The sequence below is a fragment of the Zonotrichia leucophrys genome, chromosome 7, assembly GCF_028769735.1.
Source record: "Zonotrichia leucophrys gambelii isolate GWCS_2022_RI chromosome 7, RI_Zleu_2.0, whole genome shotgun sequence".
In the NCBI taxonomy this organism is placed as follows: domain Eukaryota; kingdom Metazoa; phylum Chordata; class Aves; order Passeriformes; family Passerellidae; genus Zonotrichia; species Zonotrichia leucophrys.
In genome coordinates this window covers 35662852-35680779 of record NC_088177.1, presented here as the reverse complement: position 1 = coordinate 35680779, position 17928 = coordinate 35662852, and the positions used below count along the sequence as shown (strand labels likewise).

Below are 17928 nucleotides of genomic sequence, written 5' to 3'. Positions count from 1 at the left end.
GACACAGATTCATTGCCTTGCATGTGTGGGAAGTAAAATCTGAATGGGAAGTAAAATCATGAATGAACCTCATAAACACCTCTACTAAATTCAGAAGATATAAGAAAGAAAGTTTCAGTTTGGAAAGATTGAACAAAAGTGTAAATCACCCTAGGGAATGAAGAATACCTAAGATTCTTATTGATGTTAAATACCACAATTAGAGAAAGTATAAAACCATCAGAATTTAAAAAACACTTGATTTTTCAGATTTTAGCCCTAAAACTGTATTAACTTCATATTTTTTGCTGAAAGTATTCTAACTGAATACCAAATACATGCTCTGTTTAATATATAGCTTATGAATTTCATTACCATGCAGTATGTTTGCTGAAACATAATGAAAGAAAAGTTGCTTAAATTAAGCATCTGTTACATTCAGTCCTAGTTTTAATTATATATATCTCATGAATATTTTTGTGGTTTTAGAGGAAAACCTGAGTAGGTAGAAATACTGGCAAATTTTTGAAGACGGCCAAAGAAATGGTCACAAATACTTACAAAGAACATCTACAGCTACAGCTCTGTCTGTGTTGGTGCACTCACTCCAGTTACGGCACTAATAGTACCACAGATTTGCACATTGAATAACAGTTGCCTGTCTCCTGTCCTTGTTGGTTCATGTCTGTTTTACATGTGACAGCTTTGTTGCTCCATCTCTGCCTCATTTTTCACTTGGAGGAAGGCAGTGGCATAAAGAACCCCAGGGACATTAGAATGCTCCATAAACATGATTAGAGCATTCAGCCTCTTCATTTAAAGCAAGTACCATATTGCTCCCAACATCTGCTTTGGGCTGTAATGGGGCCCTTAAGCAAACCACACCACCCTGAATGAGCAAAGCCCTGGAACATCTGTGGATTGTGCCTGCATAGTTGGCAGCCACAAACATGGCATCTCATACTTATTGTCACTCACCCTCTTGTACTGGCACTCCTCTGGGAGATAAATGTTGTCCACCTGGAGCTGAGGCTCTCTGAGACAAACCTGTGCTTTATAAACTGTATTTATGTGAGGAGGGCTCTGAGCATTGGGGTGTGCACTTCACTGGAGCCAGCAAACTCATACCATGAGTATGTGGACTCCATAAGTGGTAATAGTGCAAAGACCATGTAAAGAGCATCACTAAACTGCCAGTTTATGTTGTTTCCACACTGAAAGGTGAAACACACCACAGCTCACTTGCTTTTTACACTTGAAATTCTTTTTTCTATTAAATATAACTTTCTCAGGAACAGTAGAGTATCTATAGCTAATTGCTCACTTGTGACAAATTAACCACTGAAAACAGTGTCAAATTCTTACAGGGAATGGACTGATCAATATTCACTGGATTGACTGATGATTTCCAACATGAAACTGAGAGATACCGAAAGATGTATTAGGATTTTAGCAGATTTCTAGAGCTGTGTGTGAAATCTTGCTTATGGCACCAGCCTCTGGATGAGTCACTAACCTTTATGGCTGCAAATATAAGGTCATTTTTTACCTCTTTAGTGGGGATATTACCTGTTGAACATCCTGCTGGAAAACACAGAGCTGCAGCCTTTGATGTAGCCGGACCTTTCTGTGTTGCCAGATGCTTTCTAGGCGCCGCTGGTGATGCAGGACCTCGTGTACCACATCCAGCACCTGGTGAACAGCCTTGGAGTAGTTTGCAGTAGCAGTGAGGGATTCAGAATTCCCAGGACTCAAGGGACGCTGTAGGACATCCAGCAATGCTTTTCCATCCTGGCTCACCTGAATGAAGAAATAGATCTGCTTCACTGCACTGGTACTTCAATATCTGTCAGCTGACAGAGAACAGCCTAGCTCATTCTTTTTCTGCTGTGTGTTCTCCTTATTTCAGTCAAAAAGGAAGAAAGAGCTCATAACATCTCTTTTTGACTTGTACTTACACATGCAGCACTTGCCTTTGCTTCCTAGTGGCCCTGCTGTGTCACTCAGCAGGAGCTCAGGTACAGCACTGCTGGGGCTGCACACAGAGATCCCAGGGCTTTATTCCATGGTGACACTTGGGCACTGAAAATTCCTGACACACACTGCTTGGTGACAGGTGGCATTTGCAAGAGCAGGCCTATCTTTGTGAGGAGGTGGCATTTTAAGAAAACCACAGATGGCAGAGTCATTCATATTCTGTATAATAAAGGAGAGTCCTTCTTTGTAGGATTACTAAGTATGTCTATACATTGAGAGGTGTGACATTCCATTCTGTATTTCATTCAGTGGCAGTGAAAAATAAATTAGTATATGACTGATTCTTTTCTTCCCCAGGAACAGCTCAGAGGGACCTATGGTCTCAGTTTTCAATAGACCATGAAGTTTGCTGGGAAATACAAAGCCCTCTGCACACATGTAACCTTTTTCAAGCATATTAAAAGATATTTACAGATGCAAAGGCATTTGGGCATTAAAAAAAATCAGGATGCCTGGTTTTTTAATGTCAAATTTTTTATTCTGGAACATTCCTGGACCATTTTCATATTGCAGGGGCAAAATGATAAATTTAACCATAAAAACCAGATTTCTGCTAAAAAATGTGTGCATGCACTGATTCTCAAAAAAAAGGCTTTTTGAAATAACTTTTCCATTACAGATTACAAAATTAAAATATTTTGTTCAGACATAATGGTTAAATAGAAGGTTTACACTATTAGAAATAAACCTCTCCTTTGCAAGCCTATGTAAATGGCACTATTAAATCCTCCTCTTGCAGCCTTTTTGCTTTTCCCTCTGAAACAAACTGCAGTGAAAATGACAAGTTTTCCTGAAAAATGTATTTGTAAGCAATCACAATCACCAATCCTGACAGAAAATAGGGTAATGAATGTTTTTCATCCAGTTCAAATTTGGAATATTATCAAAGTTAAAACACATCTCCAGGATTTCCATGTCTCCTTTATTCCTGTATTATAAGTTGCTTATTCAAATGTAGAAAATATCCTTTCAATGCCCTAACTTTTGGCAAGCCATGCCATGTCCTGGTCTGTGGTAGCACTGGGTGTCTGGTGCATTTACAGAGAAACCAAAAATTGGAGTCAAATCTCATCATATTTATGACTATTTGGTGGCCTTAAGAAAATTCTTGGGGTTTTTTAAAGTATTCAAGGTAATTTGAAACTAGATCAGGAAATAACTGGAGAGTACAAAGGGAGTGGCTTCCCATACTCAATTTCAGTTGCTGCTGAAGATCAGCTGGAATAATTTGCACATGCTGGAGCCCTTTAGGGTCACAGAGGAACAACAGCAGTGGATAGTGGTGATATGATGGAGGATTTTGGGAGGAAACATTGAGGCACAGGTGTTACCTTGGCAAGATTATGGAGATGGCATTAGCTGCTAGTCAGGAAGAAGCAGCTTCCAGAGGAAGAAGATAAGGCACACTACATCCTATTTTATCTGTGGGAAGACAAGCAGCAACTACTTAATTGCTGGGAAACCAAGGCCATGGACACATGTGGGTGCAGATTATTGCACTGGCTAAATCCACTGTGTAATTCACTGTGTTTCTGTTACTGGGATTTGGGCTTAGAGGGGGTTTGAATCACTCCCTGGGTGGTGTTCCAAAGGTTTTAATAGAGTCCCTGCTGATTTACACTGCTACAATCACAGCAGAACTGGGATTAAAAATAAAGGTTCAAAAGTTTAGCAGTAAGAGATGTGATTGCACAGAAAATACAACACACATGTTTTACTCAGGAAAACTTTCTTACCAAGTTTGTGCTGTAATACAGACCTATTAATAGCTACACTTCTGCATTGTCTCACTCCTTTCTCTTCTATGGGATTTAGTAGGTTTTTATCTGTTGCATGGCAATTTGCTTCTGTTGTCTGTCTAAAAAGCCTCAGAGATTACAAGTTATGATTTTCCCTGATGGGAATAACCTCCTGGTTATTCTCTGGACAGACAGAGATAAAACACCAGATTTGAAGTAATTGTGTTGTCCTGTTAATTACCATCAATACAAATCAGAGGCTATTAGAAGTGTTCTTCTGCTCTCCAATTTATACCCCTGTCCCAATCACACTGGACTAAATAAATGAAAAGGAGCATGGTAACCATCAGGTAACCAGTGGTACTCAGTATTCTCAAGGATAACATAGATATTCCAGGGTTTCATATCATCTGCAGCTCTGAAATTCTTCAGCTTAAAAAGTTTGTTTTCCAAAACTGTAACTATTATTGCATTCCCAATCAATAGCTCAGAAGTTCTGTGCTCTCAAGAGTTCCCCAATGAGATGATTTCTGAAAGGAACAGCCTCAAAATTGGAGAAGCCACCTACTGTGCTCTTTCATTCATTTCCATGTTCTCCTCATAACTGCAAAAATAAATCAACAAAACTCTTTTCATGAGAATCTTTTTGAATTTTTCAAGGATTGTGCAAGGAGACAAGGAAAACAACCCAGGTTGGTCCCATCCCTTCACTTACATCTTATTTACAACATATTTTTAAGTATTGCAAAAGCCTTAAGCTAAATAGACCCCATGGCTTGCAATCTCAGTAAGGTGTAAGATCCAATGTTGCATTTGTCAAAGCAAACTGCTGCTGGACTCTGTGAAAGTTTAGCTCACCACCTGACACAAAACACACACACACTCCTATCACCAGCTGATGTTCCTGGCTTTGTGATAGGGAAAGGATGGGCAGAATGCAAATGCTTCTGAAAGAAATTATCTGACCTTGGGTGAACCAAAGGATAGATTTGGTTCATCCCATGACTGCTGTATGCAAAGACAGAGAATAAGTGAAAATGTGCAGATATCCGTTATGTCCTGAGGATATATATATCCTCAGGAAGACCTCCAGAACCTTGGAAGTGACAAGACTAATGGTGCCATCTGTGAAACATGTACAGTTTGCACTAGGGAAAAAAATGGGGTTTAGAGAAAATATATCATTCCTCTATGATGACCAGAGCAAGGCAGGAGCAAGTGAAAGATACATATATATGTACATATATATATTATATATATTCACATAAATATTTTTTTTTTTTTTCAATCTGTCCTGGAGTCTTCATTGGTAACTTACTAAGTATAGCAAACACTACCAGAGTCCTCCAGTCCAGCTTGGAAAACCCTGTAAGGAGCAAAATCCCCAAAATCCCTTCACAGCCAGAGAGACACTCCAGCACAGCACAGGGAAACTGTCTTTTTGTCAGTAGCTTTTACTTTATGCTGTAGCCTGAATGGGGAAAAAAGCAAGAACTTCATGTGGGTTTTTTTGACAAAATTCCAGAGAATTTGTCTCAGCATTCTTGGCATCCTCTTTTAAAGGAAAAAAGCACATACCCTATTTAGGTTGGAGATATTTTACAACAGTATATACAAATACATCTGATGGTGCTTAGGGGCAGGATTTAGTGGTAGATGATAGTTTTAGCTCAGCAGTTGGACTCAGGATTTTAAGGGTCTTTTCCAGCCTCAATGATTCTAGATTCTATCTAAAGCAGTCTTTTGAGCATTTTGTTGCAATTAGGACTTCAAATCTCTCTGTACATTGAATAAAAAGGCCTTTGGCATCTTTTGAGCCATTAGCATACCTGTGCTAGAGCCAGGACTCATCCACAGAAGGAAAGCAAAAGGAGTAAAAGTGCTGGTGGCAAAAAGGAGTTCCCAATTCAGCAGAGACAGAGAAATGCCTCTTCTTTGGGGTGCCAACACTGGTTCTAGATTTCCCTTCTGTATGATTTCAGATTTGACCTTTGGTTCTTGCCTTACAAGCAAATTGCTGGCAAGTCATGTGCTACAGCCCGGGATTAGGTCTGACTCTATCTTTGAAAGAGTTGCACGAATGGAAAGGAAGCCCTACCTCACTTAGAAAAGCTAAGCTCCTAAATGCAGCCTTGTGTCTGTTATCACTCAGCAGACACTCACATTTGCTCTGGGAAGAACATACCTCCGTGTAGGCCTGGGTCACTTGCTCGTAGAGGGTCTGGTGGTGGTGGATGGCCAGTTCCAGGTCTTGCATTTCTGAGGGGAGGCCTCCATCACTGCACATCTTGCACCAGGCATCCACACCTGAAAGGAACTGAAACAATTCCAGGAGCAATGAGCAACAGTGACACAAAACACCTCACCAACATTAGAGAGTTTTGCAGAGTGCTACACATGACTGCAGCAATGACTGAGGAGAACACAGAAGTTACAAAGGAGTCCTTTTGGGCACCTTGGAAAGGCACATTCCTGTCACCTCCTCAGTACTCTGAAGGATGCCTAGATCCAAAGGAATGTTTTCTGTTTCTTCTGGGTTAAAAATAAATGCCTATTTAAGCAGGTTCAGCAAACACCCATTCTAAAAGCCCTTGCACACCATCAGGGAGGCTACAACACTGCAAAAGGGAGGCTGCAACGTGTTTAGAGAAAAAACACCAGTGTGAAGCACAGGGAAAAGTGATGGCTCCAGCTGCATTTGGCATTGTCTCATCTGTCTGTCTGCCCTCATTTACCTGTCCTTAAAACTACTGACATGGGAAAACTCCCATTTAAAATCACTGCTGAGATTCATTTCAGTGAAAGGCAAACAGGCTGCATCCAAGGAGCTCCATCCCAGGTCCAGCTTGGTGGGGTTGCTATAAGGATGCCAAGGATTTAAGCCCCTGTGTCCCATGTGCTTCTTGCCCAGGTCAGCAGTGATCAGATGCCATTACCATCTGATGGCTGCAAGGCAGCCAGCACAAAATGAGCTGCTGGTCTCAGTCCAGTTCCTGGTGGGCAGATGTCCATAAAGAGGGAGAAAAAAAAAAACATTGCCATTGCAATTGATATATTTTAGCACCTTGGTTGGAAGCCTTAACAGCCAGACAGAAACTGAACACTTTGGGGTGCAAAGGGGTGGAAAAATTTTTTTTTCTACTCTAAAGGCCTCCACAGCAATGCTGATGCACTTTGGCAGAACAAACTGAGGAAGCTCTCCTGGGTGCTGCCTGCTCTGTAAAAGAAAAGAGGAATTTAGTCTCTAAGACTCCCACCCTGTTTTTCTTTTAGGCAGAGCTTGGTTCAATGACACAGCTCACATGTTCATATTTTGTCCATATGAGCTGCCTAATGCCACCTCATTACTTCTCATTAATGCTTTCTCTTCCTCCTTCTTTCTGTTAAACCAGCCTGCCACACCTTGGGCTATTTATAAAAAAGAACAACTAATTATATAACAGATGTAGTGTCCTGTAGGACGAATGTATAATGCCACAAAAGCACCCCAGGATCACAGCTTTGTCACCTCCTGAAGTGTTCACCTGTGGATTGTTAGTTAAGCACTCACTCACAGCATGAAGGGCTGTGAGATTCAAAGCAAAGAATTCCAATTCAACTCTGTCTCTGGCATCAGCACCCTTTTTTATTGGTAGTGTAAAGCTATTCACCATGCTGCTGTGTAATCAAGGCTCTAAAGTGTTTGCACTGTAAACACTCCTGTGCACAAAGATTTGTGACAAAAGATGAATTCCTAAGAGTTCATGTCTACAAAGTACAAATCTACCAGTGAGCACTGTGCTTTCTAGAAAGCCAGAGGCAAGGATGGCAGGCTCTCCTGTACTGGTTTGACTTATGATCTGTTGAATCTGTTCAGATGAAATCCCCAAACATCCCTGCATAAAGCTGAAGTCATCACATTTTGTGCCAAAGTAATGGAATTCACATGATTTCTGATGCAGTTTAAGAGAACAGAGCTGGGATAAATCCGTTTTGGGGCTGTTCCATGAACCTCTTTGTCAAAACAATGAACAAAAGACCTTTACACCTCACAGATGAGTGCTCCTGCAGCTGGAATCACACTGTTATGGTTCTTATCAAAAATGCTGATTCTACCCACTTCAGTAAAAGCTCTTACAGTCGTGTTACTCATCTATTGTCACATCTCCAGACTGTGATTTGCACATTTCATGGGAGAAGTCTCAGGAAGATCCACTGCACATGTCCACCTTGCTGGTTTGCATCTATCTTTTGTACATAGACAATGTCACAATTACTTTGTTAATTTTGCTTCTGCCACTAGCAAGAGCAGTTGACATCATCTGTTTTAAAAAGTTTAAAGAGATGCAGCTTGTCAGAGTTTGATATTCTGAAAGAGTGCAGAGTGGTCTGTGCTGTGTGTGCAGAATCATGCAGGAAGAACAAATAGGGTTTTTTTATGGATTGTTGCAAAGTGTTAGTTTAGGCCATAGCGCTATTGATTTGGATATTTTCAAAAGAGCAGCTTTGTTAATTTTTATTATTTGTCACACACTGTGGCAGACAAAAAATTATTTCAATGTAACCCTTCATGCTACAAGCAAATTCTTATCACGACACAAAATCACCATTTGACTGAGTTGCAAAAACTTGCATTTAAAATTATAAATTACTAACTGTTAGTTTGGAACAGGAGTCATTACTGTCTACTAGAACTCAATACCATTTAAATGAAATGCTTACATTTGTAATTAGCTTTTTGACTAGAATATCCCCTACTGGGAAGATAAAAACCCCTTAAATATGATTTGAAATGACAGGCTAAAATAATTGTCCATGCTTTACAAGGATTTAGGAAAGATTAGGAAGAATGTCTCTCAAAAATTAAAGAAGTCCCTACAGTACCTTTGTGTCTCTGATCCAATCCAAAAGCACCTTTAAAATTATGACCTTCACTTACTTCTAAATCCCAACCTGATTTGCAAAATCTGTATGCAAATTCTAACAGGTAATAAAGGATTCTCAGACTTATTAATTTTCCTCAGGGACTGCTCTGCTGTACCAGGTGGTTGCTCCAAAACACAGCTCAGACATTTTGTACTCTGCATTTCTCTAGATTTCTTGCTCACTCTTTGCCTCTGTGTGCAAGATGCCAGATAACCAGGGTGAGTTCACCAGGACCCAGAAAATCTAAAACAAAGTTCTAGTGTGCTTTCATGCCAGAATGGCTATGGGGAAAGATGGGAAGACATCTTTCCTCAGTGACTCTTAATACCTCTGGCTACCGTGAATTTTTCAATTTTTTGTATGAAGCTACTTGTATTTTTCCTGATGCTGTTTCTGGAATTTCCCTATATATCTTGGTCTTAAGCCTTGCATCTTATCAATATTAACTGGCTTCTTTTCTTTTCTTTTCTTTTCTTTTCTTTTCTTTTCTTTTCTTTTCTTTTCTTTTCTTTTCTTTTCTTTTCTTTTCTTTTCTTTTCTTTTCTTTTCTTTTCTTTTCTTTTCTTTTCTTTTCTTTTCTTTTCTTTTCTTTTCTATTTCCTTGGTTCACACAAGGGAGTTGAAGATGTGCTTAGAGGGATCCAGGCAGAGCTGAGAGATGATAACAATAATCTTCCTGGTTGGGGAGTAAAGTAATATGAAACAAATGGTCAGGGGTCACTTTTCTGAGAATCACCATAAATACCCAATGTGTGCACTTAACACCTACTGCCTTAAACAGTAATTCTGCTCATGCACTTCTAAGGGTAGACTCTGAGCCAGAATTAATTGGTTGAGACCTCCTGGCTAATTCCAAACATTAATTTGTTCATTCTGACAGGAGCTGTACAGTGAACATCTTATGAACACTTTAGCTCATTCAGAGATTGCATCCAAAATGGGGAGGACACCTGTGTGGGTGCTTCCTCCATCTGGTGGTTGGCGAGCTGGAATCTCATCTGGAGTAAATCAGCAAGTTCTCTTGAAATCTCAGTGAGATAAGACATGTTGTCTTACGTCCTCCTGACACTTTGAAGAGCTTCAGACATACATAAACCCAGAGAAGCAGATTCTCTTTAGCTCTAGAATATCTCCATGTTAGCATGAGAAAAGGAGAGGAAATTAAAGAAAAAGAAAGCAGGAAGAAAACACCACAGAATTGAGAGATTTGTAGCAGGTGGAATCAGAGGACATTTGGGAACACCTCCAGTGAATCTGTTGAGTGGTACCTTGACCTGGACAAAATGGTTGTTTTGAGTGAAGTCTACTGGCCTTTGATCAGACACTTGTGTTGAAGTCTGCCTAGCTGGAGGCTATGTAGTTGGCAAGGTTTGTCTTGTTTTCTTTCTTTTCTTCTATTTTTTCCTTTTCTTTGCTGTTTTCTTGGTGATGGTTTAGTACGTAGTAGCTGTGCTTAAAAATTTAAGAAGGACAAGTATGCATACACACACTAAAAAAAAAAAAAAAGGAAAAATAAATAAATAAAGGATTCATTCATCCAGGAATGAATTCAGCTGAGTAGCTGAGTGCCATTCATACATGCCACATGTATCTGCAATAAAAGCCAGGAAAGCACTGTGATTCCAGGGCACATGAAGACAGATGTGAGGTTCAATTCCCAGCAGGGTTGACTTAGCCTTTCATCCTTCCAAACCAGACAAATTGCATTCTGTGCAGTTTTCTGTGTGGGGTCTTTAGGAAAAGACCTTGAGAAAACAAGTTTCTTCCTGCTCAGATTGCATATTATAGATATTTCATAAATCTCTGTCCCCAGCCAACAACTCCCTTGCAGGCTGGGTGTGCCAGAGGCTGAAAGATGATGGTCCTAGAAGACTGGCTTCCTGTTGGCATCACAGAGACCTTCAATCAGCAGGAAGGGATGAACAAAGAGACTGCAGCAGCTTATTGCACCAGAGAAGGAATGACAATCAGCACCAGGGATCAGTGAGAGGGAAGCAGGGATTCACTGGGAGAAATGGCTGCATCTGCACAAGATTACCCTTACTGAGAGAACAAAGGGAGCAAAAATAGATTTGATCTGCAACAGAGGAAATAGTGGGTTTATCTGTATCTTTGCTTCACAATAGCGCCCTATTTGACAGTAAGCCCTATTTACTGTAAAATAATGAAGCCCTGTTTTGAGTTCAAAAAAAAAAAACCCTGGCGGATGCCAACTAATAAAGAGTCACATTTGGAATTAATATTTGATAGACAACAGACTTAGTTACAGACCAAATCTCAAACACCTCACTATTTATACTATACAGAGGTTAAATGACCAAATTATTAGCTCAAGGCATTGGTTTATGCCAGAGTTACTAAGGCAGGGATGAAATTTTAGTACTGGCTCATGGACACAGTGACATTCACATTTCTTTTTTGTAGCTGAGTTCACAGGTTCCACTTCAGCATTTCTCTTCCACTGAATCTTCTCTTACGCAAGTGAGGAGCAACTGCTGGCACAATTAGCAAATTTTCCTGTCTGTTAATAATTAGAAATTGGCTCCTGTCAGACAGCACAAACTTCACTTTGTTGGGAAGAGGTGACAGGCAGGTCAATATAGTTTTCTAGTTTATTATCTTTCATGCTGCACCATATCTCAGCAGCACCTCAAAGATGGCAAACAAGACTAACACTTCAGAAAGATTGGGAGTCACTCATTTAAAAAAAAGGGGGGGGGGAAAGTGGTAAAAACTACCCCAAACATAACCAAGTAAACAAGAACTATCTAATTCATTAATAAACCCTAACATTTTCACTGTGACTACAGACTGCATATATATTCTTTCCTTGATTTTCCTTTATGAATATATGATGATTGACCAATTACTAACATGAAGACTACACCTAATCACTACAGTGCCCATTGTAAGGAGATGAAAGGTTTTGTACTGGGCATCTTCATACATTATTAGTCCCATCAAAAGCACTGAGTGTGCTTACATGAGTAAATGCCCAGTAGGGTGAGTAATTGCTCTATGCTATTGCCTGCTGTCAATAAGAAGCACGGAATAAAGAAAAATCCATTGTAATTTCACAGTCAGAAATAAACAATGGGCAAAATCTTTACTCTTTAAGATAACCTTTTCTACGCGTATATTCTGGCTTAACAGACACAGTTTCCTTCTTAGCTCTTACAATTTCCCTTTCAGATGCTTCAACTATGGGTTGAAATATAAAATAACTATGGGTTATTTTATAAATATCAAGCACACCCACTTAGTAACTTTGGTATTAACTACTTGGAAAAACAAGCACACAAACAACATTGAAGAGAGCCCCAAAGCAGTGTTTGTCACTGGAAAATTAATGTAATCAACATATCATCGATGTTGAAGCGTCATCATTAGGTGAACCTGGCTTAGATGCAAAAAAAAAGCACAAGGTTTATTCAGTGACATTTTAAATCTTTATTCTAGCTATGAACTATGGAACAGTTCTAGTACGAGGTAAAGACACAAAATAGAGTTCAGGGGTATGGAAAATTTTCTTTGATGTTCACAGCTGTCTCTGAAATCTCTGCTCAGTGAGCTCTAACAAAGTCTGCGGCTATGGAGAGCACTGTAAGTGTTGGAATGAATTCCGTAATATTCATTAACAATAATATTCTTTTGCTCCCAGAAATTGCCTGCTGTTCTACACCTTTGTCATGTGTGCAATATTCCTCTGCACATAGCACATATACATGAGTGCAGATACTGTTTTCCTGACCATAATAATCCTGAGCTTATTCACAGCACTAATGAAATATTAGAAATGAAACAGCTTGTTAGTGCACCAGTGTACTTCAGTTATGATCAGATTAATAAAGTGAAAAGATGTCTTACCCACAAAGGGATATGGGCTGTTTTTAGGGTGGAAATATTACTGTTAGTTATTGGGACACTGAGCCCTCAAGAACAAAGCTCTCAGCCTCACTGCACAGAAGCCAAAACCCACAAAGCAACAACTGCAGCATCATCTTTACTGAGGTAGCAGGGAACCATTCTGTCCCTCCCCAGAGCCACTCACCTGCTCAGCTTTCTGGTGGAAGACAGCAGACATGGCTAAGATGGTGCTGCGCTCATCCAGAGCTGCAGCAAAGCTCTTCCACTCCTGATCCAGCTGGCTGGAAATTTGTTTGATTTGCTGGGAAGCATAGTGGCCTGCCTCAGAGAGCCTTGACGCCACAGACATGATTCGATTGATGTTGACATAGGCATTCTGAAAATTAAAAAGCACACATAAATAAAGAGAAGGAAGAACTGTGACCACCCTCTGCATTCATTACACATTCCAAGCACCATCAGTTGGAGTAAAGCCAAGCAGTTCAGTGAGAGCAATCAGCCACCTGCTTCAGTATGCGTGGATAGCAGGCAGAATACCTTCCACTCTAAAAACACATCCCTCTGGATTCTTTCTGTACATCTATGCCATTATCTAACACTGTTATCTCCCCCTCTCTCCTTGAATTTATTTATGTAAAATTAATTTGCCATACTTCAGCTACTCACTCACCTGTTAGGGTGTACTAATTGCTTCTATATTATTTCTGATAGTTTTGTTGTATAAATTCATATTTCTGGATGCTATGTCCACATATTCATAGGTAAAAGGTTTGCTTTATGCCCTTTGAGAACTGTCTGATAATCCTTTATAGATATGTAGTGTCAACAAATGGAAAAGTCTTACAGAATTTAAAAGAGCTCATAAGGCTATCCTATAGAAATATAAGTGTTTCCATAGAAATGTCTACTACATTATGGTATTCAGTTAAAATGTTATCTTTTCTGCAGGCTATTTTAAGCTGTTCTCCAGCAGAGATATTATTCAACTCCATTCTGCATTTAGAAGGATTCAAAAGCCTCTAAAAGGGTAATATTTTCTGTTCTTTCATAAGAATTTTCCATTATTGTTTTTATTCAGCCTCAAAGAAGTGGAAGAATAGTTTTTTTCTCAAACTGAACCTCAGACAGCAATGTAATTGCATTACAATACCCCCATTCTGCATAGGAATGTAAGCTGAAAATAAATAGCCATCATGACAGTGTCCCACACTGATGCACCATCACAAGACAAATGACAGCTGTCCTGCAGATTCCTGGAAAGTCACTCGATGTAAGCACTTTTCCTTTCTCCTTCCTCCTCACTAGAGGAAAGGAACATCTCAAAATTTGAGATGTTTTGCTAATGATGACTTACTGCTGCTTTCTTGTCTCTCTAAAACAACTCCAAGGGGCTTTAGAAATTTCTAGGAGTAGAATCTGTAAGACCCTCGGGCACAAGGACAGACACAGCCCTGATGATTTTAGCAGCATTACTCATGGGCAAATAATAAATCAGAGATGGAAGTGTTTGTTGGAGCAGGATCTCATCAGAGTGAGTGGGAGCAAAACGTGGAAAGATATCTGCCAATCCAAACATGAAATGCAACAGAGCACTGCCAAGGTAGGCACAGGTCCAAACTAAGTTGTAAAGCAGGGCAAAGTATGTCTGCAAAGTGTGTGGGATACCTATGAAGTACATTCATCATAACTCTAGGTGCTAAATGGGAAAAAGATTGGGCCCCAGCCCTTTGAGCCACTCAATTCTCCCTGGTAGAACCACGGCTGTGACAACTGTCATATAAATAATACAGATCTAAAGCAATACCCAGCCTTCAGTTTTGTTTTTTTCCTCTTATCACAAAGTCTTTTCTTAAAAATTGGATTTGGCTCAAAATTGTTAGATTAATTTTTAAGAAATAGCCACCTTTTTTCACTACAACTAGAGAAACCAATCAAAACTACTCTGGAGCTTAAAGTATACTAAAAAAAGACACTGTGATTTGAAATTTTGACCACCAGCCACAGTCCAACATTTCTTTGTGTCCCTCTAGGTTAGAAACTGGAAATCATACTAAATGTTTAAGCCTTTTTCCCAGAAATCCTTCATGAGTAAAACCTCAGCCAAGATAATTTTGCAACATTTCAGGTCAATCCTCCTGGTGGAAAGTAGTGCAGCATCACTACAGGTGCTAAAACTTAGATAAGTTGTGCCAAAGTCATGGAACATTGCTGTGTTTGAAGAAAATGTTCCCAAAGAAGTTTCAATTTCCTGTAGAAAAAGGTTGTTTTCATCCTGATTGTGTTTATTTATTTTTATTTTTTATTTATCTCTGCCACTGCAATGCAATGGGCATGGAGGGAACAACTGTGAATTCTGGGGCTCCCGATGGCTCCAGTGCACAGCTGTGTTAACCAGCAGGAGGGTAAAGGAAAATTTAGCTGAACTGTAGCAGATGTTCTGAGACTCTAGTTCTTAAGTCAGATAGTTTTATATATTGTTATGTCTATTGTATTTTTATGCAGGGATAAGGATGAAAATGTCTCTTTCCTATATGAGAATTTTTCATGGGAGGGTACCAACCCACTAACTCCATACCTTTTTCAGCAGTAAGCAAGAAGCAGTTTGGGAATCACCGGCTCATGCCTCCATTCTTTGTGCACCAGGTGGAAAAGGCTCAGAAAACAGAGACTCCTGAGCTTCTCCTGCTCATTTTTTAGCAAAAAATGCACCTAAGTGCAGTATCACCTGTGATGGGCTCTTCTGTATTGCTGTAGCAGATTGAAGTAAAATGCAATATGGCCTCAAGGCAATCCATAATTTACTTTCAGGAAAAACCCCAACATTTAACAGACCACAATCCACAAAATGCAAGACATTTCTGAACAAACATTGTAAGCCAGCATCTTTATCTGCCAATGTGTAACGTTCTCAAGTAAAATGGAAAATCTATGCTGACGAAATTCATCTGTTGACATTTCACAAAGTTAAATTTTCCTTTCCCTCTGGTGTGTTCACTTCTATAAACTGAGTGAATTGAGATTTCTTCTGTGTCACCCTTATATAGATCTTTCAATCTTAACAGGAAATAAATTCAATACAGCAACTAATGTCTGTGACTTTGTTTTTCCTTTAGGCTTGGAAAATTCACAATAGTAAGTGCATGGAAAGTCTCACTTTAAATTTAACCTAACCTCATCTTTCTTTCAAACCTGAGAGGGGTCCCCAAAGAGGACCACTCAGGGATCAATCATTTATAATTATATAAGAGCACAATAGGACAAAAAATGAGGAAACAGTATATTGTCTATAAGTAAAAGCACCTCAGATGACATTCTGTAGTCATGACACTAGGATGCACTGAGATTTTAGCTAATAAGTACCTTTCAGCATTGAACAAAAATTATTTTACATGTACTTGCATGCTTTTCAAAGCCACTTCTCATGGGAATTTTTTATTTGCAATATTTCATCAAAATCAGGATGAAAACAACCTTTTTCTACAGGAAATCGAAACTTCTTTGGGAACATTTTCTTCAAATACAGCAATGTTCCATGACTTTGACACAACTCATTATTTCAACTTTGAAACTTCTGTCCTAAAAGGGGAGTTTTTACCTTCTAAAAACCACTGGGCTGGAAAACAAAACCAAAATTTCCCTGCATGTAGATGGATATCATGATAGGTAAGAGTTTTCTTTTGCAGTTGACAAAAGCCTTGAGCAGTGCCTTGTAAGCTCCCATTCCCATCTTTGTCCACCAACTCTCAGCCCAATTCTGTGACCCAGGCAAGACCCTGATTCTGGTTCCCAGCTGTGACACATCTGTCCCACCAGCACAGCAAACACTGTGCACGTCCAGGTCCCTCCCAGATCAGAGCCCTCAGTGTCAGCAATGAGCACTGACAGAGGTGGAGCTGCAACTGTGGAATGATCTCCCTCAGGGAAATACAGGCATTCATCCCTGATCACCTCCTGGGCATCCTGGGACACCTCCTCTCTAATGAAACCCTCCAAGCCTGGCTGGGACAACACTTTCTTGTGACACATTTTTGAAAAGGATGCCTGATGCAAAAAATGAGCAGTGGAAAGCATTAAATCTGCATGGAATCTGGAGTGTTCATCTCATTTCCTAGAGGACTAGGTGAGCTACTGTGATGGCAAGCAGCAAAGGTGGGCTACAAGAAAAGGGTTCTGCAGATTAGCTGAAAGTGAAATTTGATTGGTGAAGGGTTTTTCTTTAAAATAAAATAAAAAATAACCAGTTTATACTGTGCTACCATGACTTTAGAAACTATATGTGAAATAAGCCCACCACATAAATCCAAAGCAGAATATTTCAGTGACAAAAAAAAACCCTCATGAGACATCTTTAAGACCTTTAAGTTTCTATAACAAGACCAATTACATGTAGCCTATGTAATATTGGATGGCATTTTAGTTCAGCCTACATACCGAAAAATACCATTCATTGAGGTAAGATATTGGGAATTTTCAACAGATATTATTAGTCTTTACATGATAATTGTAATGTGTTAGAAATATATTGTGATTTAGGATAAAATGGATCTCTGTGTGGTGTCAGGTAATTCCCTGACAACAGGACAAGCAGCAATATCAGCACCGAATACTCTCATTTTTGTGTGCAGAAAGCACGAACTCATAATTTAAGGAAAATATCAGATCTAGACATAAAAAAGTCCAGGCAAGGGAAATACAAATAACTTTGGTCAGAACAAATGGCTTGTACACGAGGTATACAAGTGCAGAGCTACACCTAGTATGCTTTGTGCCATACTGGAACACTGAGGATTTGTTTTCTAGTGAATTTATTAGATAATTGATATTGCTTGAAAAAGGTCTGAGTTAAATATTCATCTTTGTGAAAAGTATTATTGCTTCAGTATAAACATTATACAGCTGTGATAAGGAGTAACAATTTATTTTGAAACTGAAGTGAAAACAAGCACTGCCTCGAATCACAGGGAAAAAAAATAATCTATGCTCCTTATTTGAAAGAAAAATACCACACTACAGTTTATTACCTCAAATATATGATTTCCCACATCCCACATTGATCATTTAGAAGGAAGAATTATTGTAACAAACAGAGTAGCAAATTGTTTTTCCAAAAGGGAGCTTAGGTCACAGCATGCCTATGGAGGTGTACGGGAAGATCATGCAACAAAAGGCATGACCCAGTAAACATTAGGGATATGCATTTTCTAGAGGAACTGTAAAAGAAGACTGTATTTTAATTATTATTAGTTATGCCAAGCTTAAAGGACAATGGGCACAGTGTAAAGAAAAAAGACCCTGAAAAACAAACACAACCAAAATAAAACACCTCAGAGATCCAAGATCTGATCCAGCTTTCACTGAAGTTTGTAGGCTTTTTCCCTGCTAAACATGCAGCCATCTTTAG

The 17928-nt window shown here is 39.3% G+C and overlaps 1 protein-coding gene across 11 annotated transcripts in view; it reads right to left on the bottom strand.

The window, feature by feature from the left end:
* The window catches only part of KALRN (kalirin RhoGEF kinase), a 464736-nt gene that overhangs the window by 231835 nt on the left and 214973 nt on the right, over positions 1-17928 (bottom strand). For all 11 annotated transcript variants that reach the window (XR_010440959.1, XR_010440958.1, XM_064717937.1 and 8 more), the window contains exons 8-10: positions 12712-12903; positions 5941-6072; positions 1549-1779 (exon numbers count right to left, since the gene is read on the bottom strand). Coding sequence is in view for 9 of the 11 variants with exons in the window: in XM_064717937.1 (XP_064574007.1) it covers positions 1549-1779; positions 5941-6072; positions 12712-12903 (555 nt within the window). In the remaining 2 variants the exon portion in view is untranslated. The remainder of the gene's footprint in view (positions 1-1548; positions 1780-5940; positions 6073-12711; positions 12904-17928) is intronic.